At 40.0% G+C, this 23,957-nt stretch overlaps 1 protein-coding gene across 1 annotated transcript; it reads right to left on the reverse strand.

Moving 5' to 3' along the window:
• Window positions 1-2,400: 2,400 nt before the first annotated feature.
• Window positions 2,401-16,218, reverse strand: LOC119736586. The gene is made up of 6 exons (XM_038210603.1): window positions 15,723-16,218; window positions 11,480-11,564; window positions 5,085-5,248; window positions 4,343-4,533; window positions 3,649-3,845; window positions 2,401-2,477 (listed from the first exon to the last, which is right to left on the reverse strand). Exons 1-6 carry the CDS (start codon window positions 16,053-16,055, stop codon window positions 2,401-2,403), a joined length of 1,047 nt encoding a protein of 348 aa, XP_038066531.1. The 5' UTR covers window positions 16,056-16,218.
• Between the last annotated feature and the right edge of the window lie 7,739 nt (window positions 16,219-23,957).

Consider the following 23,957-nt stretch of genomic DNA (forward strand, 5'->3'; position numbering starts at 1 on the left):
AAACGTCTATGTTTTATTGTATTTAATGGATATTCATCAGTTCGTAGAACGGTAAAATGATAAGAGGTGGGCAGCCGAATTGTGCCATCTTTTTATTAAAATAGACATAACGTGTGAACAGAGTATGCAAATTACGTGAGTTGTTCATAGTTACTAGTCAATAACATGCACTTTATCCCTATGTTATTTTTATGAAATGGAGCGAGCCACAATTTTTTTTAAACATTTTTTCTTCTTCTAATTTTGTCACTTACTTTTTGACTCACCCTCTACTATAAGTCAATTACACAAATATATTTACATACAATACGATTAAATGATAAGCCGCTATTGGACGAACTAATAAGGTGATGTACAACATTTGCATTCGTCGAAATGTTAGGAAATGAACTGAATTGGGGGCCAGCAATTTATAGCAGGTATCGCTCAATTTACCAGTTCAGTGTTTCATGTCCACTGATGCCAGAAAAAAAACGAGAAAAAAACGCTGTTACTTTTCAACAGTCAAAGTGCAACCTGCTAAATTTAACACAGGATATTCATAAGTGCCGGCTGTGTCGGAAAAAATTACATAATTGGGTGCGTAACCGAGTGTACGATACGAGGTCATTGGCTGGTTTGCCAGTTGCGTAGCCGGGGGAGGGGGGGGGGAGATTGCAACGGGTTGGAGATTTTAAGAGCAAAATCGGGACGCCAATAGAAGCAAAATCGGGGTGGTGAAAATGGGTTTAACGGGACGAACATTCTTTTTTGCATCGGTCAAACAAAACCCTGCAGGCCACGCGCCTGTGGTTCGTGCCCGGTAACGGATGTAGTATTTGAAGTATAGTTTACCATTTTCACAGCAATAGTTCGGCCCCAACCATCGTAAATTTTATTCTTTTTGTCTTCATGAAAAATACATCACACCATACGTTTTCTCAAGGTGCTTTATACTATATCATTTACATTCAACCAAGTAGGCTATTTCATAATATTTTGGCAGGCCGTTTTTTGAATATTTGCAAATGTTGCACATCACCTTTAATTAAAGGGGAAATCATGAATTTATCAATCACACGTTTGAATTTGACAAATATATCCTTTCTACACACTACACAAATGCAATATGTACACGGCCGCATCTTTTTGTTGTGACCGAAAACCGGATTTCATAATAATATAGTACGATCTCACAGTGGAGGTCTATAGTTATATATTAATAATAATCCCGACGGCAGGTTAAATATGAGATCATTTTGCAGAATAGACCTGATGCGTTGCACCTGCAGGTACCTCACAGGGTGTTCTGTGTTTGATTTAATTTAATATGGGGGTTGGAACACCCCCACACCCAGTGGCGGCGCTACGAGGGGAGGGGGAGGGAGCTGGGAGTGGCATTTCTCCCCCCCCCCCCCTGAAAAGCCAAAAAAGAGAGGAAGAAACAAAGAAAGAAAAAGAGGCGTGAAGTCATATATTTATTAATTGTATACACATTTAACAAAATGGGCGTCTGCAGGGGTGTCATTGGGCTGGTTAAATGTCCCCCGCCTACCCTCGCAAAAATGATAAATTGAGAATATGCCAGAAAATCTAGAAGGATTCTTTTTGGGGGAAAAATGTGCTTTGGCCCCGGCCCCCCAGAAAAAGTCCAGGCGACGCCCATGTGAAAGCTTGATAAACATTGGTACTTTGGTAGACAAAACACGCCACACATGCATTTATGCAGCCGTAGATAGTGGCTTATTGCCGGACCATTGACTGCCCCCCCCCCAAAAAAAAACCCATATATTACCTTGCCCCAAAATTCTCCCCCCCCCCCCCCCCAATGTTAGAGTCTGGCGCCACCACTGCCCACACCCCTCCCTCTAGCGACGCCGGGACGAGCATTTGCTCTATGCATGTATCTTGATTTGGTATTCGCTGCTTTACTCTACAGCCTCCTTTTTGTTTCAATATGACGATCTCGCCCATGCCTTTGAGCGAATTGTTGCCAAGGTAACACTCATCCCAGTGATGAAAATATTACAAAAAATTAACGAATTAATGAGCTCTGAATGTCTTCAAACGTTTCCGAAATTCTGTCTTCAAGTGACGTTTCCGAAAAAAAATTCCTTCAGTTTTTGTTAAACATCCAGAACTTGAACTTCATATCACCAAGAAAACAATCTATCCTTAAAATACGAACTAACGAAATCATTTTTTTTAATCAGTAGGCCTAAATGGCGCGAAATAAGTTGTATTTATGTAGTAAATCTATGCTACTAGTCTTCAGATCCGCGCATGCGTGGTTAAATAATTACGGCCAAGAGCAATGTGAATAGCACAAGTGTAAAAAGGTGCATTTTAATGTCCGTTAATAATATTAATTAAATTTTTTTTTCGGAGCCTGTAGGGGCGGGGCTAAGATCACTCCTCCCCCTAATCATATGTACACGCTCCCGGATCACTCAGCATGATGTGGATGGTAAGGCTATCTGCCCTTCCAACGGCTGTAGCTGTGAGGATATAAGAATACAAAAACAGATAGCTAAGCATGACATCCTTACCTTATAAATATTGACAAAAATGTGGACAATTCCTATATGCTTTACCAGACCTGCAACATGACATTATGTTGATGCTCAAACACCTTCTGCATCCATTTATCAGAACGGGCGTCGCCAGAGGCCAGTGGCGTAGCTAGGATTTTTTGAGTGGGGGGGGGGGGGGGGGGGAGGGGGGCACAGGGGGCATCAGAATATCATGCGGGGCACACATCGCAAACGTCCTATTGCAGTTTTTCCCAGTTGGGCCCCATATTGCCTCGCTATATCCATTGACATAAGAAATTGTAAACAGTAAGCCTTTGGCTAACTGAAAAAATACAACTACAAAAACCCTTTGTGGTTGGGGAAGGAAAAGGGGCATTAATAGTATTTTGATGGGGGGGGGGGGGTCACCTAGCTGGGGGCACGTTCCCCCCCCCCCCCCCGGCCCCGGCGGCTATGCCACTGGGTGTGGCACCCCAGTAATAATTGTTTGTTGTTTTTGCCAAATCGTCCTTCTGTCGGCCAAATCGTATACCTCGCGCCTGTCGTCAAATATGCCGCCTATTATACCGCCACGTGTTGTCCGGTAGTGTCAAAGATGTAATAAAAAAAACCGAATAAGTTTCCCGGCTATTTTAAAACATTTTCGTTCGGATTCACCGATTCTTGTATTCAAACTCGTCCAGCAACATCGATTAAGTGCACTTCCAATGGTTAATTTCGTCATTTGACAGACAATTTCAATTTTAGTCCAAACAAATTCAAACAATCAGCACAATGTTTTCGACCCGGAATATTTCGTCTCGTCTAAACCTAATCATGTTATTCAGAAATCAAATTCGTCTAATTGATTTATATCAGACGAATTCTATCACTGAATGCTGCCATTCGGCAACAGCTTAGACGAATTTGATCTGTACTGACGAATATTCTCGACCCGGTGACTAAAGAGGGTGACTATACCTTGAAATTGAATGGTAAATGCGTAAATTAGTTTTGTTAAAATAACGTGTGAAATGTGTCGTCGACGAAATTAAATATATAATACAATTGGTGAATTTGAATGAAAAAACTTTTAAAATAGCCAGGAAAACCTAAGTTAAATTTAAAACGCATACTAGCAGTACCCTTTTCTTACCGTTTGAACGCACATCGTTCCACAACACCGTGTGGTTGGTTGTGCTGTACAGTATGATTGAGTAAGGATGTGCTGCCGTCTCTGTCTCCCATGGGCAGTTTGCTGTCGCGTCAGACTCGGTCACAACCAGCCAGCCTTTATCCCCCTCACATCCACCATAGTGGTTGTTGATGAAAAACCGCCGCTGAAGATTTTGTCTTAAACCAATCGAGAGATAGAGAAAGAACCAAGTAACAGCCACTCAACTATAGAGGGTTTGGTTAAAAGGATCCCACACACCTCTCCACTATAGATGTTCGAAAAAAATCTAATTCTAATTTTTTGTTTGGGGGGGGGGGGTGCCACTCCCTACTAAAATGGCTGATTTACAATGGTCATGCTTGATCATATTCCACCAATAATCACTTAAATCAATTCAACACTTCTGAAGTCGTGTTATCGCCTGAGGTTTCTAACTTCAGTACCAATCAACAAAATATTTCCTAAGCCCCTAATGAATCAATGAATTACAATATTATTGTGTGTAAATCGAACTGATCAGACGATTGACTACACCAGAGCTGTAATCAAGCCCTTCAAAAGTCCCTGCTTATGCAATCAGATAAAGGTGGACAAAGCAGCAAATTATAAAAACAAACAACACAAAAGCAACAGCAACAAACAACTATCCAATACAACAACAGGCTATACTTACTCTCGAACATCACCGTCGATACTGAAGATCCGCCCACTGCCTTCATGTCCGGTAAGCTCAGCCGATTTGAGATCATCCCAGGGAGATGAAATCAGGCGGGTCTGCGTGAACCAACTCTTGATGTCGGAGCCGGTTCCATTGAAGATCAACTCGGCTCTCACCCCCGCGCTGTTAGACAGGGAAAGCTTCACCTTACCAGAAAAGAGAGGACAATGATCGAAAATAACCAGACGCTATTAGTTTACATTCAGAATTAACCAACTAACAGAAGCGTAGACGGAGGAGGGGGGGGGGGTTTCCCCCAATATATTAAGTGCCTCCCTTTAAAACAAGTGCCCTTTTTCACCAACCGCCTTTTAAGAGTGTCCTATTTTGGATTTTGGTACAACCGTCGGCAATTATGCCGCCCTTAAAAGCGCCATCTATTGGGCATGATCGTCTGGTTCGATTAGTACCCCCATGAAGATGGTGCCTCCCCCTCCCAAACTATTTGATTTTACAAAGGCCAAGTGTCCGGAGAAAAAAACAACTTGATGTCTACATTTCAGCACGGATGTGTGGGTGCCCTTTACACGAACTTTTTACCCTCCCCAAACAAAAAAATGAGCTTTCCACACCTCTGAACTATTACGCAATGTGGCTTTAAACTTTAATTTTTTAAAGCATTTCATAATTGTGTTTGTGTTGTACAGTCACTCTGGTAAGCGATGAGCCCTCTGTTTCGTCATCATGACATACTTACTCGTCGGACATTCAGCTGTCCGTTGCGCCAGGCTTGGTAGAGGGAATTATTACGGCGATGACCACTCGCCTCATAACTCGAGGTCCAGTTCATTGAGGTCCACATGTCATGCAGCCTGACTCCAGTTCCTGCCACGCCTTTGAACACCAGTCGCCACTTTGGGTCTGTATAACAGAAAAAGAGAGTACCTCCCTTTTTCCAACATACTTCCATACATAATTAACTTTGAAAAAACCTCATCTATTGGCATTATTGTGACGTCATGACTAAGTTTAGTTTGGTATACAGCAATAACAAACAGACGCTGAATGTTGGTTCTGATTTTGTGCGTGTACATGACTGAGCTGTCATTTTTTTTTTTCATTTGCCAGGAAAAGGCAAATATAACAGCCATAATGGTAAATGACAAATTCTGGTTTTTTTTTAGGTAAACGTGTACATCTTTTACATTGCTAGGAAAGTATCAATTGCAAAATCAAATCGATTTTTCGAGATGAAACTCTGAAAGAGCACGGAGAATACATCTTTAAGTGTACGTTAAAACTATCCAAGGTGGTGACGTTAACACGACACCAACACATGGGAAATGGCATAGACAGAAGGATGTGAACAAAACAAGATTGTATCAAATTACCAATCGACAATATAGTTTTCGATCAGTCAGCTGGAGGTGTTTAGTTTACCATTGGCAGTTATTGGTGCCAATACTTCCTTTGTATCAATATTCTATTATATAGGTTTTCCCGACCAATTGCAGCATCAACAAAATCGCTCAATTTAACCCGAGGCCCATTAAAATTCGTTTTAAAATGAATGCTTTCTTAAATGGGCATTCGAGCATCAAAAAGAGTCGTTCGATTTCGTTTTTTAAGCAGTCTTTCGATGAATAGGTTCATTCATATGAAAATAGTCTTTTCGTTCATTCAAATTCGTCAAAGGCCTCAGAAAGAGGTTGAAAGAGAATTCGATTTAAGGAACTGGCAAACAGTTTTTCACATAGCTATATTCAAATTCATTTGTGTGGTATGCGCTTTCTGCTGAATGGTATTTGCTCCAACACATAATCCTAAAATACTATAGGTTTTCCCGGCCACTTTCACCAAGTTTTCATTCAATTTAACGCCTGGCTCATTCGATTTAGATTGAAATTGAAAGATCATGCAGATCGGCATTCGACAATCAAAAAGAATCAGTCAATTTCACTATCCGAGCTTTCTATCGCCTTTTAGCTTCACTCGTCCCTATCAAAGATTTATTCATATTAAAAGTATCGCGTTGTTCATTCAATTTCGTCTAAACCAGCAGTAAGGGGTTGATCGGGCATTCGTTTTCATTAATGGGCAAACATATTTTACATTTTGTCAAACATCTTTTAAGACTTCATATACGTGTCCGTATTCCTTAGCGTATTTGATGTCTTCAATCCGTAGATACCTTTCTTTCTTTATTAAAGGGTATGTGCAATGAATTTTTCTCAGGATTTTTTTTTGTGCAACTCTTTACTGCTGTGAAATGTAAGGAAACTACACATTTGACAGCATTTTGTTGTTTAATCTCATTGCAAAAGTGCACTTCTTTAAACATTTAAAAGTTTCCATGCTTTTCCGGACTGCGTATGAGCGCGTTGTTACTGTGATGTCATTTCAGGAAGACACTGTTCAGTTTAGGGGTTTTTCTTTCAAATTCATCCAGAAAACATTTGTGGGAAAGGGTTTGCTCATTGGCTTACTGTCATGTACTGACACATCATAGAATCACCAAAAATAAAAAAAATCTGACAGCAAAATATCCAAAGTTCTAGCAACTTTTTGTGCTGAAATAGCCATGTAACATTAATCATGCCCGGAATGCCATCATAGGTTTTCTAATGAATATGAAACTTTGCATTAGCATAGAAACAGAGAAGGCAACAAAAACACCCCTCAAAATGGAAAATTAAACTTGCAAATAAGGTTAAATGTGACACAAAGATGTATTTTCAATATTTGCATTGAAAACTTACTTTGCATGGGCCCTTTGAATACGGTAAGCGTTCGGTCAGACATACGCAAGAAAACATTTAAGAAATAACGCAAGAGAAGTGTTCCTGATGGTACAACCATTGCCAAACATTCGTGTCCCGATGTCTTGCACGTCAAGAAATCGCCAACATAAAGATGCCCCTTGCTCAAACGTTTAAACAAGTAGAAAAAATCAACAGTGAAAAAAAAAATTATCTTAGTCCCTTCCAGTTAATCATTTCATTACATCTTGTTTCCCTCATATCAGTTAATTTGTAACATTGTAAATTTTACAGTCATCAAGATTTTTTTTTTTTTGGGGGGGGAAGAATGAACCTCGGAGAAAAATAGGAAAATATATCGATTAAAAAAGGTTACTAATCTCAATGATAAAACGATGAAAGTGATTGCCCATAAACGAATAAGAAACGAAAAGCATGGTCATACGTTATAAGCGCACAGATGTTCACTAATTTGAACGCGTCAACCGTCAAAAGGTTGCAAAGACTAATTTAAGACTGCTACAAGTCAACTCGTGAATGCACCAAAACGAAATAGGCTGCCCAAAAATGAAAACGAACATTCAGAGCAAAATCTTGGCTGCCTAAAAATGAAATTGAATGAACTCAGAATGAAAACGAAACCCCAATTTGACCACATGTGCAAAACCCACGCGAAATTGAATGGCTGATAATGAAACTGATTAGAAAAATTAGGGGAATTCGCCGGGAAAATCTATATAACAGGGCTGGCGAATTTTTTTTATTATTATTTAAAAAATAATTAAATCGGATGTTTGTAATTTAAATCAGATTGTTTTGCTTTTTTTTTTTTACTTTCAAATGATTGATTTGTCGAAAAAAGTGTCTCAATCTTTTCAGGCATCCTTACACCCATTTAGAGGGAGTTTTTAGGTTCCTATAATACCCATCATCCACAAAACTCAGTATCGAGAAATGTGCATACAAAAATTACCAATTTACATTCATAAATTCCTTTAAAGAAATTGCATCGAATGTAAGTGATTTAAAAAAAAATCACTTGATTTAATCTACAGCATTAGTACAAGGGTACATGAGTACTGAAGACACTTTAGAGGTGCATGGCTTGATTGATGTACGGTCGAGATACATGTACGTATGGGTTTCCCGGCCAAATTCACCAAGTTTTCATTCAATTTAACGCCTGGTTCATTCATTTTAGAATGAAATTGAAAGATCGCGTAGATCGGTATTCGACAAAAAAATCATTCAATTTCACTATCCGTCCTTTAGCTTCACTCAAAATGTCGTATTGTTAATTCAATTTCGTCTGAACCAACAGTAAGGGATTGATCGGGCATTCATTTTCATTGATGGGCAAACATATTTCACATTCTGTCAAGCATCTTTTAAGACTTCCCGCCTGTTCGTATTTAAAGAAATTTAAAACTCAGTATCGAGAAATGTGCATACAAAAATTACCAATTTACATTCATAAGTTCGTATTTAAAGAAATTGCATCGAATGTAAGTGATTTAAAAAAAAATCACTTGATTTAATCTACAGCATTAGTACAAGGGTACATGAGTACTGAAGACACTTTAGAGGTGCATGGCTTGATTGATGTACGGTCGAGATACATGTACGTATGGGTTTCCCGGCCAAATTCACCAAGTTTTCATTCAATTTAACGCCTGGTTCATTCATTTTAGAATGAAATTGAAAGATCGCGTAGATCGGTATTCGACAAAAAAATCATTCAATTTCACTATCCGTCCTTTAGCTTCACTCAAAATGTCGTATTGTTAATTCAATTTCGTCTGAACCAACAGTAAGGGATTGATCGGGCATTCATTTTCATTGATGGGCAAACATATTTCACATTCTGTCAAGCATCTTTTAAGACTTCCCGCCTGTTCGTATTCCTATACAGTTATGTCATAAATTATAGCGTATATTATATCAAACGTCTTCAATCCGTAGATGCACACCTCTCTTCCTCAACTAAAGTGTTCAGACAGACAGAAGTAGCATGCGTGTCGCCAGGATTCTTTTTCAGGGGGGGGGGGGCAAAGCAAATTGTTCCCCAAAATTCCTTAACTTTTTCATTATTCTCAATTTTTCATTTTTCCGAGCGTGAGCAGGGGAGCATTTCGTTTTTCCGGCCGGGGGTGTCGCCAGGATTTTGTTAGAGGGGGGCAAAAAAAAACATTCTCGATTTATCAGTTTTAGAGGGGGGCAGGGACATTTTGCCCCCCCCCCCCCCCCCCCCCCCAACTCATTAAATTTACACCACTTTGTCTTCGCGCCTCTTTTTTTTTTTTTTTTTCTTCCTTTTTTTTTTTTTTTTGGCTTTTCCAGGGGGCGGGGCAAGTGCCCCCCTTGCCCCCCCTCGCGACGCCCATGAGGAGTATGATTGATCCTACAGGTGTGAAGGTGTGATTGTCTGATGGAAGTGGCCCGAAAAAATTGGAGAAATTACCCAAGAGAGGTGTTCCCGACGGTACAACCTTTACCAAACATACATTTCTTGATGTCTTGCAAGTCAAGAGATCGATGGGTGAATCAGTGATGAATAAAAAAAAACTTTCAAAAAACAGAACGAAAAAGAACAGTAAACACAGTTGAAAGATTAATAAACATGTCAACATAAAGATACCCCTTATAGATTTGTTCAAACTTGAACCAAGTAGAAAAGATCAACAATGAACAAGAAATTCCTTAGCCCTTTTCATTTCATTATTTCGTTACATCATCTGCTCCTCAATCATATCAGTTTCTTGTTACATTATACATATAGAATGCCACCAAACGAAAACGAACGTTATTTCATATAGAAGAAAAATCTTGGATGCCTAAAAATTGAAATTGAAGCCCCAACAATTTATTTATTCATTTCAGTATTTACAAATATTTTAAACATTAAAATTAGCAAATATGTTTATAGAAACAAAGGTACGTTATAACATGAAAACAAATAATGTTGCTGTGGATTCCTTCATGGGCAAATATGAAGCAACAAACACATACCACGGAAACGAATTTAAATGCAGACATTTGAACAATGTTTGCCGACTAAGTAAATTGAATTTTGATCAACCTCTTTCTTGGGCCCTTCGACGAATTTAAATGAACGAAACGACTATTTGAATTTGAATGAACTCATTTATCAAAATACTGCTCAAATAACCGAAATCGAACGATTCGTTTTAATGTTCGAATGCTCATGAGGGAATATTTATTTTAAAACGAATTTGAATAGGCCTCATGTTAAATTGAACGATGTTTTGATGAAATTGGAAAACCTAAATATATATACAGCCAAAGCGGGAAAGTTATTGGCAGCGTATTGGCTGTCTTAATGACGTTTTCTTTGTGTGTATTCGCGTATGCATGGATTATAAATTACAGCTTTTGTTGGCTTCGATGGAGCAAAATTAAAAAAATACATATACATTTCTGGGAAAGGGCAGACAAGACATATGGCGGCAGTTAATAGTTTTATTCCATTGTACACGTTATCGCTGTTAATGCGTTATAAATGGGAAGTCGAACAAAAACGGGGGAAAGGCGGTTGACATGTATAGAACGTTGAATCGAAAACTGTCACCGCATCCCGCCCGGTATCAATCAACCAAAAAGATTGTTAGTTTTGTTGAATCGCAAAAGCGGTCAATTTATTGGCAGTGTTGTCTTCATGTGCCTTCCTTTGTGTGTATTCCCGTAGTTACTGCATATTAGAAGCGGCTTAATTAATATACATTATATTTCAACAGACCCCCCCCTCCCAATATTAAGTAAAGAGAAACTTTCGTTGATTCCCGCCCCGTTATTGTTGAACCCAAATGGCGATTCTTGTAAAATATCGAACACGGGGACAAATTCATTGGCAAACGTATTCCGATTTGTATTGTTTTTTTTTTTTTGGGGGGGGGGGGTGGGGTTGGTTCGTGGGATGTTTGTTGTTTTGATGTTTTGGTTTTTTTTAGTGTAAAACGACAATCCTCAAGTCACACTCAGTCCGTAGAAATGCCCCCCGAACATGGATAGCAATAAAACGTTAAATGGTTGACAAAACATCGTCAGATTTTGTAAACTTTTAATTTTTTTTCTCAGTTTTGACCAAAAATGTCTTAGACTTTATGAATCGAAATAAAAATGGTTTTAAACCGGTAAGGGGCCTAGGCGCCGATAATGGACCCCGCCTGCGGCTCCGGCGTTTGAAACTGCTGTACCACATTATTAATGCCTTATATTGGCAAGAAGTTTCATCAATAAAGAATGCAATGAAATAAGTACATGTGGACACTAAACTCAAGAAAGATTCCGATGGTGAATAATTGACCCATAATAACACTTGGTTAATTTGTGTCCTTCGGAGCAACAAGGCTAGTATGTGGCTCATAATTCTTACCTTGCATATCATCAGCTGGACATGGAGCTTTGGGCTTATTCTCAAGGCAGCTGTCAGCTGACGACTGAAGATTGCACCCGGATTCCTGAAAAAAAAATCAATATATCAATAAATAAAATCAACAAATAAATCAATATCGAAATTGCGATTTGCAGTTTTTACGCGACAGTCCAGCCAGTCCTTTAATTTTTGTCATTTAGGCCAAGTAATAAAATACACCAGTTGATCGCCTGGATGAGGGCCTATTTTATTGAAAAACAAAAGGCTATTTAGCCATATTTAGCTTACAAGATATGTGCCTTAAAAAGGAGGAGGCCCTATTTATTTGATAGTTCTGGGTAGTTGTCTACTAGTAAATGATCGGCCCACTTCCGAAACATCTTTTAAAAATGTTATTTCATTGAAGGTATAGTTTAAAAAAATTTTTTTTTTTTGCGGGCCAGCAAATTTCTAACTATATATCAATGGTACTGAACGAATTGCGAAGTGGATACAAAGTAATGGATCGAGCTGTAAATGCTACATATTGCCGGTCTCGTACTCTCGACCCGAGACCAGCCAAAATATCGTGACCAAAGGGGACCGAGACCGAGACCAAGATCGAGACCACAGCTCCCGATTCCGAGACCGAGACCGAGACCAGCAAAAAGTGGTCTCGAGACCGGTCTCAAGACCGGAACTACAACATTAATCAACTGAATGAGAATCATGTTTGGAGTGCCGATTAAGACATTTTATGCGAGAGGGTACAATTTACAAAATGAAACGACAACTTTTGCATCGGAACTTCGGAAGTACAAGAAAGCAACGCAATACAATTGCGAGATTTTCTGTTCTCTCAAAATGTAACATGCCCACTGCCTTGAAAGTTCAACGGGTTAACTGTTTTACTCTGCTTACATTACATTTCGAGAAATGTTGTTGCTTTAAAAGGAAAACTGAATGAACATATATGTACCCTTAAATCGTATTCAATCCGCTGACTATATATACAATCACGATTTTTAAAAAACAATTTGATCTACAATTAATTGGAAATAAATGAATATGTCACAGGTTGATTTTTAATCCAACTTACTCTTGAAATGAAGAAAAATATGGCCATATATAACATTACGGCCTAAAACGTCTGTTTTCGGTTAAACGTACAAGTTGAGACACACAATATATTTTCCTTTGGGCCGTCACGCCCAACCATTTCCATAGAAACTAATAAACCGTTTGAAAATGGTTTCTCTCGAATCAAATCCAGTTGTTCAGTTACTGAAATTGATCCATGCTATTACAAATTATGCATGTTTTAGGCCAAAAAAAAAGTATCCGGTTTCTGGTATGGAGCTTGCCCCATAAGTGGTGCGGCGACGCGGCTTTTTTTTTTTTTTTTTACCTGTTTTTTTTTTTTTTTTTTTTTGGCTTCAAATGTCGGCTGATGACTGAAAATGGTGCCCGACTAAACTTAGTGCAAATATATGGGAGTCCATAGAGGCCACACAAAGCTTATTCTCGATCATAACCCCATCTAAAAACACGTTAAAATTGTGCAGCAGCAGAATTCCAGTGAAACCAGTGAGTTTGGCGGTTTTGAGACATCATCTTGTATTGAAAAAAAAACCTTTTCATTTTGCCGACGCGCATGGCTGCGGCGACGCGCGCGCATACCAGAAACCGGAGACTTTTTTTTTGGCCTTACTAAAAGAACCTATTTTTTTTTTACAGCTGTCCGTGGAATGCCATTGGAAGCTATTGAGCTGAGTGAGAATTACAGATTACACACAGGCATTCAAAAACAAACTGATTTCAATCATTTGAGTCAAGACTGAAACATTATTGTTATTGTCAGATTTTGTGATTTGAATATGAGGAACAAGTCCACTCTTTTAACTGAAATATTGATGGCGACTGTTTATGTATTTCTTTGCGAGTTTTCGTTCTTTCATGGAGGTGCGAAAAAGTCCATGTTTCATTGTATTTAATGGGTATTCATCAGCTCGTAGAACGGTGAATAATCAGTGGTGGACAGCTGAATTTTGTGATCTTTTCATTAAAATAGTCATAACTTAGGAATAAAGTATGCAAACTAAATTTTCAAAGTTACTCTACAACATGTATTGTTATTTATGTATTATCAGAAATTATCTCTATTTTGTTTTTATTAAATAGAGCAACCCACATATTTGTAAAAAAGAAATTCTAAGTCGGTCACTTTCTTTTTGAAACCATGTAGAGAACTTTACTAAGTTAGTGTGAGCTCAACATTATATCCATATCCCACTGTGTATGAAAGCAGTTTGTATTCAAATTTAATACATGTTTGAACAAGCCATGCAGTAGTCATCCAAATCATGTAAGTTTATTTTGTATGAAATAATACTTTGTAAAAATTATTTTAAAAAAATCTTGGGATTGTAAAAGTTGATTTTTAAACTGACAACTGTATTTTTCTCAAAATTTTAATCACAAGACATCAAGGAAACGTTTTATGGATGTGAAAAACCCACTTGAGCCAATAAAAAAGTTCGATATTTTGTGTGAAAAAGCGCAAATTCTCTGAATTTTACTTTGTATTTCGTTAGTAAAAATTGTATTACTTTTTTACTTTTTTATCGTTTTAGTTTCTTTTCTGGTAATGTTGACCTTTTTGCATATAGACCATCTGCTTTTTGTGCTTTTTTTTGTCGTCGAAGCAAAAAAATTGCTCAAAATCTTAAGAAGGGTGCATAGTAATTGATGATAAGAAAACATAGAAAACGTATACACCATTTTTGGGATTGGACTGGTATACCAAATACCCTGTTATATGATTCCGCCTGAAATGGTATCAGTAGAAAACAATCATTGAAGGTGTTTTATTAAGAAAATGTGCCCATGGGCACAACTTCGTCTGGCGTTGATAGCAATCGCAAAATGGAAAAATAAAACTTGAAAATAAGGTTCAAATGTGTCACATAGATGTATTTTCAATGTTTGCATTGAACAATTATATACTTTGCATGGGCCCTTTAAATAAGTGTTCGGTCAGACATACGCAAAAAAAAAACATTTAAGAAATTCCCCAAGAGAAGTGTTCCCGATGGTACAACCATTGCCAAACATACATGCCCCGATGTCTTACACGTCAAGAAATCATCCACTCAAAAAAGCCCCTTAATCAAACATTTAAACAAGTGGAAAAGATCAACAGTGAAAAAGAAATTATCTGAGCCCTTTTCATTTCAGAACATCTTGTATCCCTTGTATTAGTTAATTTGTTACATTGTAAATCTTTACAGTCACCGATATGTTTTGGGGAAAATCAACCTTGGAGGAAAATAGGAAAATATATCACTTAAACAAATCTTATTAATTTGAATAACCAAACGATGAAAGTGATTGCCCATAAACGAATAAGAAACGAAAAGCATGGTAATACGTTATAAGCGCACCGACGTTCGCTATTAATTTGAATGCGTCAACCGTCAAAGGTTGCAAAGACTTAATTTGAGAATGCTTCAAATTAAGTCTTGAATGCACCAAACGAAATAGAATGCCCCAAAACGAAAACGAACATTCAGTCCGAAATCTTGGCTGCCTAAAAATGAAATGGAATGCCCCAAAAATGAAAAAGAAACCCCATTTGACCACGTGTGTAAAACTCACGCGAAATTGAATGGCTGATACTGATTAGAAAAGTTCGGAAATTGGCCGGGAAAACCAATATTATGTGACGTTATTTTAGGAAAATTTCAGTAACAGTATCCGGGTGCTGTGGCGGAGATCTGTGAGGTTGGTGGGGGGGGGGGGGGGGGGGGTGGTGTTAGAATGAGGGAACATGTTCCCCAATCATTTTTGGGCGGGGACGCCAATGGCGTTATCCCCGCCAATAATTTGTCCCAATGCGTATAGATTTTAACCCAATGCATCTAAATTTGCACCGCAGTTTTTCAAAATAGCTGCAAGATATTGCTTGGGCACCACCCTTTTCGTGGAAATTGCACATAATGGGGGTAAATGCGCATATGTATTTATATATGTGAGTGCCACCTCCCCCCCCCCCCCCCCCCTCTGCTTTTTGAACTTTGAAGCTATCGGTAACTCGGTCTCCCTCCCACAAAAAATGTTGACAAGAAATTGCCACCGATGATCGGGTGGCAGAAAAGCGCCGACCCCAATAAACCCACCCCAGCAACCCCCTCCCCACCCTGCAATAAACATCGCCCTTGCTGCACCTCGGTCAAATTCAATCAATCAGGGGAAATAAACTGACCTGTTGGGTGAAGGTATACACGGAGCCAGCCTTCTCGACCAAATGACGGCCGGAGACGTTCAAGTGCGACACGCTGTTCAATTCGCACACTTTCTTCCGATACCAGTAGTTGGCCGATTGGCAACCGGGGGTGTCCAGGCAGGCCAAGTGGCACAGCTTGTGCGTCGCGGTGCGATTCGACGAGATGTTCCAACCGACCAAGGCTGTGTCTATCACGCTGCACCAGGGTTGCATTAGGGCCTCGACCCCGTCCAAAGCCCATAGCCCGGCCAATAGAGCCCAGGCCAGGAGCAACAGGCTGCACCGTCCGCTAACGGTGGGCTGTGCCGTCATGATCAAGCCGAGCGCTCGTACAAACTGAGCTACTTTCTACCAAACGTCTCCAATTATGACCGTCCCTCGCCAATATTAAGAGCGAGACGAATTCGTTACCAGGGTAAAGAGGTTGCACAATACGCCGTAGTAGCGTGACGTCACGCGGGGTCATCTCCAATAATGATCGAATAGGTGAATAGGTGAATAGTTTCTAGTTGAAATTTCTCAGACATTAAACAAAAAATGAGACTGGAAAATGGCGCAGTGCTTCGTGGCTGACTGTAGTCATCAATCAGAATGTAACGGATTCCTTTTTTTTTTGTTCAACGGATGAAAGACTGTCGAAAAGGTGGGCACCAATTTTCTATCGGTGTGCAGACCAGTAAAAACACTGCCATAGACCTTAGCGGTAATTACGCGCACTCCCCAAGCATAGTCCATCATCTTTCACTTTTTGTTCAATGAATAAAATATAGTTTTCGCTTTCGAGTGGAGCGAATTTATTACCGGGTAATGAAATGCGGCACATGAAGCTGCAGTTATCGTTAATAGGCTTCGCTTTCGCGTGAATATAAAGGTCGTTCATCCGTGAAAGGTCACTGTCGATATAGCCAAATTTGGCGATAAATTACAATGTTTCAATTTGTTTGAAAAAAAACAGAAAAAAATGATAAATAAAAGATGTTCTCCAGTAGAGTCTTTGACAAGTATACAGTCTGATATTTTTACGCATTTCCTCAGTTTTCGATTGTACCAGGATGATTCCTTTTTGGTTAGCGGCACATATTTTGAATCCCCTTCAATGGTTTTTAGTCCGAACAATTACCATTTCAGGCAGAATCATTTCTCAAGGGGGATGGTCAATGACCAAAATTGACCGGGGAGGTGGGGGAGGGGGACTGGACACCACATGGCACTAGGGGCGCTATTTATGTATGCAAAATATATAAGCGCGCTTTATCAACACGGTACATTTCAATATTTTGTGCTATTCGTTCTCCGTATTTCAGTGCTAATAAATCTGGGGTGTAGAAAAATAATTGGCTTTTTTTCACCACCAAAAAACAACAACAACTGGGGGGGGGGGGGTGCGGGAAAATACACAAAGAGAGCCACAACCATTAACGGCCTGCTTTCTGCCTCGGCTTCTCGCCCAAATGTCAATTGAACAACGAGACAAGAAATTATGAAGTCCCGTTAATCATTCCAATAATTGTATACTCCATTTTAGTCAAAATCGAACGTGCCTAAAAAGGCCTCCGCACACGATAGCTGCATGCTGAGCAAACGGTCTGGAATGACTTAACACTTGCACGTAGCTCTCGCGTGCGGCGGGCTTGACTGTTTGTACTATTTCAACACAGAGCACGCGTGATTAATGTTAACCGTCTGCTACGCACTAATGTCGTGGAACCTCCAACTTGGGAAACAAAAACGGTGGAAAACACTTCATGTAAGTAGAAACATTCAAGGTAGTGACATAACGAACACCAACCATTACACAGAAGGATGTAAACAAACAAGAATGTATCAATAGCCGACAGGGGCGGATCCAGGGGGGGGGGGCCATGGCCCCCCCCCCAAAAAAACGAAACCAATTTTTTTTTTTTTATGTGACAACGCAATAAAGGCAGGCAATGAGTACACCACCATCTTTTCCTCAAAAAACATTGGTTAAAGTGGTCAGAAATTGCCTCAGATCGCACGACAGAGCATCTAGAACCCAAAATGTTTTCGGGGCCCTTAAGCGGGCCCCGAACCCCACGCCGTAATTTTTTTGACCCACTTTTTGGGGGGACCAAAAAATTTTTGGCCCCTCCAAAATTGTGTTCTGCATCCGCCCTTGATAGCCGATCAATTTGGGGAAAGAGATATTGATCAGTTTTCGATAAAATCATCTCGCGTTTGATTCACCCTCGGTCAAACAAATCGCACTGAGGTTCAGTACCTTGTATTTAAGAATATAGAAATTCCAATCAAACAACGACACAAATATCAACAGTTTTCTAAAGAACCAAAACAACATGAGAGAAACATGTTGTTGCAAAATTAAAATCAAAAAAGATAAAAACGTGCTGCGCCAAGGGCGGATCCAGAACACATCAAACAAATTTTTTTTGGGGGGGGGCGCCAATGAGGCAATTTCTGACCACTGTGACCAAGTTTTGTGAGGAAAAGATGGTGGTGTTTACGCAGTGCCTGCCTTTATAGCGACGTCACTTACAAACAAAATTGGGTTCGATTTTTTTTTTTGGTGGGGGGATGCCCCCCGGATCCGCCTTTGGGCTGCGCTAATAAGTAAGGCTTTGGCGAGGCCTTTCTGGTTACGATTTGTTCAACACGTGTATTCAATGGGATTATTGGTAAGCTGCTGTCATTTATAATGCAGTGACTCCGGAAAATACACAAAGAGAGCTACAACCATTAACGGCCGGCTTTCTGCCTCGGCTTCTCGCCCAAATGTCAATTGAGCATAAATGATAAGAAAATTGATGAAGCTCCATTCATTATATTGACTGTATATCTCACTTAATCGCAACACCAATATCGTAAAAGCCAGAGCGCCTTAATGACTGCCTGTACTTTTTCATCACAGAGTACCGGTGTCATATGAAAATCGGACTCGTATGAAAATCGGACTCTTTGTCCCTTTTATTGGTTAAACCCTCTCACGTGACTGGTCCCTCTCCTAATTATCTATGCATGAGCATGCGCAATACCACCAAAGAGTCCGCATTTCATAAAACCTAAATTCATGCTACACCGGTACGCGTAACCCTTGGGTAACCCGCTTGGTACGCACCGTCGTGCAGGCGCGGATCGGGTGGGGGGGGGGGGGGTAAAAAAAAAACCTGCTCTGACCCCCCCCCCCAAAAGACAATTATAATTACCGATAATGTCCGCCTGTCCGCAACAATCGGACTGTACAGAGGCGTAGCCAGCGGGGTGTAAGGATAGGGGGGGGGGTTCACATAATTGTCTGATAGTGTGCAAAGATAGATTGTCCGATAGTGTGCATGATCGTCCGATTTGAACAGTGCCCCCATTGGAAGATGGTAGTGTCCAAAGAGACAACAGGGGTACAGATAAGGGGTAAACAGGAGTGCAGTTAGGGCAACAGGGGTGCAACTGCCCCTCCCCTGCCCTGCGCAAATTCCTGGATCCGCCTGGCGTGGAACCCCCAACTCACAAAAATGTGGGAAACGCTTAGAGGTAGAATAATTGAACCATTTGTCATTTGTAACTTTTTTTACGTTTGAACCAACAAAAGTGTTCAAAAAAACAGAACAAACATAAACATAATATTCTGGATCTCGATTTCAATTCCAAGATTACCGAATTGCGCTTCTCGTGACACAATTCCGAAATCAGAAATCGGGACACGGTTCTCATCTAGCCGGCTGTCACCCAGTCCTTTTTTTTCGGGGGGGGGGGGGAAGCACACTTCCCCCAAAAAATCATTGTACTTTCTCTTGCTTGTTCATTCATTTATCATTTTGTTTGATGGTGGGGGGGGGGGGGGGGACAACCCCATCCCCATTGACACCCCTGTGACATCCATGTTAATATGCATTAAATTAACAGCAATATGACTTCGCACCACTGTTTCTTTTTATTTCTTTTGTCTTTCCTCCTTGTTTTTTGCTTTTCCGGGGGGGGGGGCCTTGTGACACCATTGACCCAGTCACGGATTCGCTCAATTGCAATAAACTACAAATTAGAACACATGGGGCGGATTCAGGGATATTTCCAACTTGACACATCTTTGTAGATGACCTTCTTCGGTTGTTTTCTTTAAATACAGCATGCACAAAGGAATCATGTCACAGGCACTTCAGTGGCATTACTATTTTAAACCAAATACATTTTTTCAAAATAATTTGGACGGTTTCTTTTTGGATAGCTGGAAACGGTCTACTATACCCTTGAAGATGATACCCCATGCTCTTCAAAAGAAAAACGTTTTTCCCTAATGAACATTTGATTTGCACGTTTGGGGTTCACGAAAAAAAATACTTTATTTTGATTTGGGCGTCTGCAACCCTCTGGAAAAAAAAGATTTTCTTTTAGTGCACAGAAAACCCGCCCTGCGAGAACCGAGTTATTGCCTGGCAGCCAATAATTCGATTTTGTGAAGAAATAATTCAATATCTAAACGCGGGTGGATTTGTTTTGTCCAATGCGTCATTCAAAAGTGGTTATCTTTAATATTTCTAGGAAAATAACAATTGCAAAAATAACCCAAATCTATATTTTTTTCCAGAGGTGAAACTCGAAAGTATCACGAGGAATGCATCTTGAAGGTACGCAGAGACGTTTAAGACGGTGATATAAACACGTCATCAAACCATGGAAACTGTATAGACAGAAGGATGTGAACCAAACAAGAATGTATCAATAACCGATCGATTGTAAAGTTAATTGATCAGTTTTCGATATATTAGCTGGTATTGGATTCCCCCTTCGCAGTTATTGCTGTATAGAAATAATGACCGTCCTCCAGTGGATAGCGCTCTTAAAGGTTAAATTTTGTTTTTTAGAATTAAGATATAACATTCCCATAAAATGACATGTTTCAGGAGTTTTCAAATGAAATTAAACAAAAACAAGACAACCCTTATAAGGTGATTGCAAAATTCCCATTTCTTATATAATTTTGTTTTGAGCTGCTTAATAAAGCAGTTACTACGGGAAAAACACAAATAGAGCTATAACCATTAGCTGTCTGCTTTCTGCCTCGGCTTCTCTCCCAAATGTCAATTGAACAACGATGACAAGAAATTAATGAAGTCCCGTTAATCATTCCAATTGTATACTTCACTTGATACGTATATATATTTTCTTGTCAGTTGCTGTCATTTATAATGCATTTTCTCCGGGAAAATACACAAAGAGAGCTACAACCATTAACTGCCTGCTTTCTGCCTCGGCTTCTCGCCAAAATGTCAATTGAACATTAATGATAAGAAAATTAATGAAGTTCAATTTTTTTCAATTGTATACATCATTAAGCGCAAGGCTACCATAAAATATGTAAAGCGGTTATTAATTTCCTATACTTTTTCATAACAGAGTACTGGTACCGTCTGGTACACACAAACGGCGGCGATTTCTAGAAACAAAAAAAATTCTGGGGGGAGGGGTTTCACTGCAATTTAGGCCTATGAATTGAATACTTGATCCTGACAGTCCCAAGCACGTCTTTCACCGGATGCTTTCATTTTTCGTCTTAAATTTTTTTTCCTGATCATTATTTTTGCAACAGCAATCACCAATGTGTACCGAACGATGAATTGTAATATTAAAAGAAGATATTTTGCAAATTCTCCCAACAATGACTTCCTGAAATCATTTTGAAACCTCACAAACTAATGTTTTGTCTAAAATACAAAATATTTCCAAATTAAAAGCTGTCGCTAGAGTGTACCATGTCGGATTATGACGTCATCTTACCGTCTTTTGTGTTTGACTTCCCTAACTGAACATGTTTGATAATTTTTGTTGGATTCTATGGGTTTTCCCAGTTGGCTCATTCTCCGTTCAAAAATGCGATTTTCGTGTGGCTCGCTTTGCTATCAATTATCACTGCGAGATATGGCTCTGAAACCTGTAGAGAAGAGGGGTTAAAGCTGGCAAAAGCAGTGGAACAGTGAAGTTGACATGCATGGGTGGTTCTTGTTATATTCCCATTTGGCCAGCCAAGGTGCTCTTTATGTAAAGTATTTCGTTCATTACACATACCGATATCCGATATACATTCATAGTATGCGCAAAATATAAACTTTAAAATTGCTCGTGACATTTTCGTCATCCTTTGGGTATATGTTGCAAATTTCATGACCAGATTATTAAGACATTTTCAATGTTTCATAAAACATATGTGCTTAATCTTACATAGGCCTACGTGAGTTTTAACAATCCAAAATCGACTGAAAACAAAACGATCATGAAACATGTACTGAGGAAGTTGCAGTTCCATTATCCTAGTCCATGTTCATTTCTTGGTTTTTTTACCAAATAACGCAGTGATATCAACTATATTCGCAATGGGTAACTATTCAAAACTACACAAGTTGACTAATCCTAAGCATTGTGATGTTTCACTGAAGATGCATTTAATATGTTCGACTGTGTTTTCAAAAATGTTTTTGTCATAAATCCAAAGTCAAACGTTGCATTTTGCTGTACATCAAAGCAGAATGTGTTCAAGAAAGTGAAGCATGTCTACAACAAGAGATGACATTTGCCGCATCAACGAGGTGATCATTCATTTCTGTTTTATCTACACAAAAAAAGCACAATAAAATATACGTCCGCATCTTAACTCGTGTTTTCAAAACCCAGGCGGCTTTTAAAGCATCGGTTTTTTTTCAGCCGTCGATGAGCACAGATACTCGCAAATATCCGGACGAGGGTCCATGAAACAGTCACTGTTTAGTGGACGTAAGCCGATGAGCGAAATGTACAGCGTTGAATTTAGCTGAAAGGTGTAAGCCGATAGACACAGGTGATGAACAAGGTACTTGCCAACGTCAGGACATTGACGACGTTGCTGTTTTGTGGAAGTTAGCCGATGAGCAAATAGCGACATGGATGTTGGGCAATGGTAAGCCGATGGTCACAGACATGAACAATTACAACGTAGGTTTCCCAAATCAGGACATTGCATGGGCGTAGGGGTGGGGGAGGGGGGGGGGGAGTAAGGGAGTATTTTCCCCTCCAAAATTTTGTAAAGACTGTCCTTTTCCATTCGAATGCCCTTTTTTCCACCAGTGCTTACCCCCCCCCCCCATTATTTTGTAAAGAGTGCCCTTTTTAAGAAGTGCCTTTTTTTTTAACAAATGCCCTTTTTAATGCCCCTCTCACACCAATCCAAGACCAGTGCGCGGTCACTTCGGAAATGCAATTTTTTCAACAGTATACGTGATCTCCGTTTTTTGGGCGTCCGTTTTTTGATGCCAGCACGTTTTTATTTCGTGATACCCGTTTTTACTTCATTGGTAATCCGTGGCCACCTCGGAAACACCACGGGACCAACCCGTGCTCATGTCCGTTTCCTGGAATTCACGGACTGCACGCCGGCGACATCTCGTGGCCATCCCGATTGCATCCCGTGATGACTTTGGCGCCAGCTCGAGGCTACTACGTGGTGTCAGTGGTGACTACGGTGCCAGCTCGAGAGTACTACGTGTTGTCCGTGATAACCCCGTACTAGTGCCATCGAGTACCGCGTAATAAAAACGGCCGTAAAACAGGCCAACAATCAATCCGGGGCCATCCCGTAAAGTCCGATGTAACTTCAGCCCACCTCGAGAACACTACGAGAGTACTTCGAATAAACCGTATTGAACACGTTTTCAATTCGGCAATAAATGTCAGAAGTGCACACGTTTCAGTTTTTCAACATATCCAACAACTTTTTGGGAGATCCGTGGAGCATCCGTGAGAATCGGCCCACGGAAGGAATCGACATGTCCTTAATTCGTGGTTAGTTCGTGGCAACCCGTGTTATCCGATTCCATTTCGCGTGGTTACTTCGATTTTTAAACATTTGCGCCCACGGACACCTCGAAGTGGCCACGAAATGGCTTCACGTATTGGTGTGAGAGGGGTCTAAAAAAGAAGTGGTGCCCTTTTTTTGTGCCATCGGCCGTTCCCGTTGCATTTTTTTGATTGTCACGCATGTTTCGCCATGAAAAGCACTAGATATCCGTCATATTCGTCGGTTTTGAACAGCGCCCCCCCCCCCTCCCCGCCTTTTGATTTTACGGAGGCCAAGTGTCCGGAGAAAAGAAACTTGTCTACATTTCACCACGGATGTGCAAGTGTCCTTTTCAAACAAATTTCCCCCCCCCATAAAAATGACCTTGCTACACCAATGCATTTATATATGAAACAGTTCTGTGTTGTTGAGTTTAG

The sequence above is a fragment of the Patiria miniata genome, unplaced genomic scaffold, assembly GCF_015706575.1.
Source record: "Patiria miniata isolate m_02_andy unplaced genomic scaffold, ASM1570657v1 HiC_scaffold_3, whole genome shotgun sequence".
NCBI classification, from domain to species: domain Eukaryota; kingdom Metazoa; phylum Echinodermata; class Asteroidea; order Valvatida; family Asterinidae; genus Patiria; species Patiria miniata.

Bases quoted from the DNA above. Each gene is read 5' to 3' on its own strand.
- LOC119736586 (XM_038210603.1), bottom strand. From the start codon at position 16,055: ATGACGGCACAGCCCACCGTTAGCGGACGGTGCAGCCTGTTGCTCCTG. The intron at 11,565-15,722 runs GTCAGTTTATTT...TTTTTTTTTCAG, and splicing joins TGTATACCTTCACCCAACAG to GAATCCGGGTGCAATCTTCA. The intron at 3,846-4,342 runs GTAAGTATAGCC...GATTGGTTTAAG, and splicing joins ATCGACGGTGATGTTCGAGA to ACAAAATCTTCAGCGGCGGT.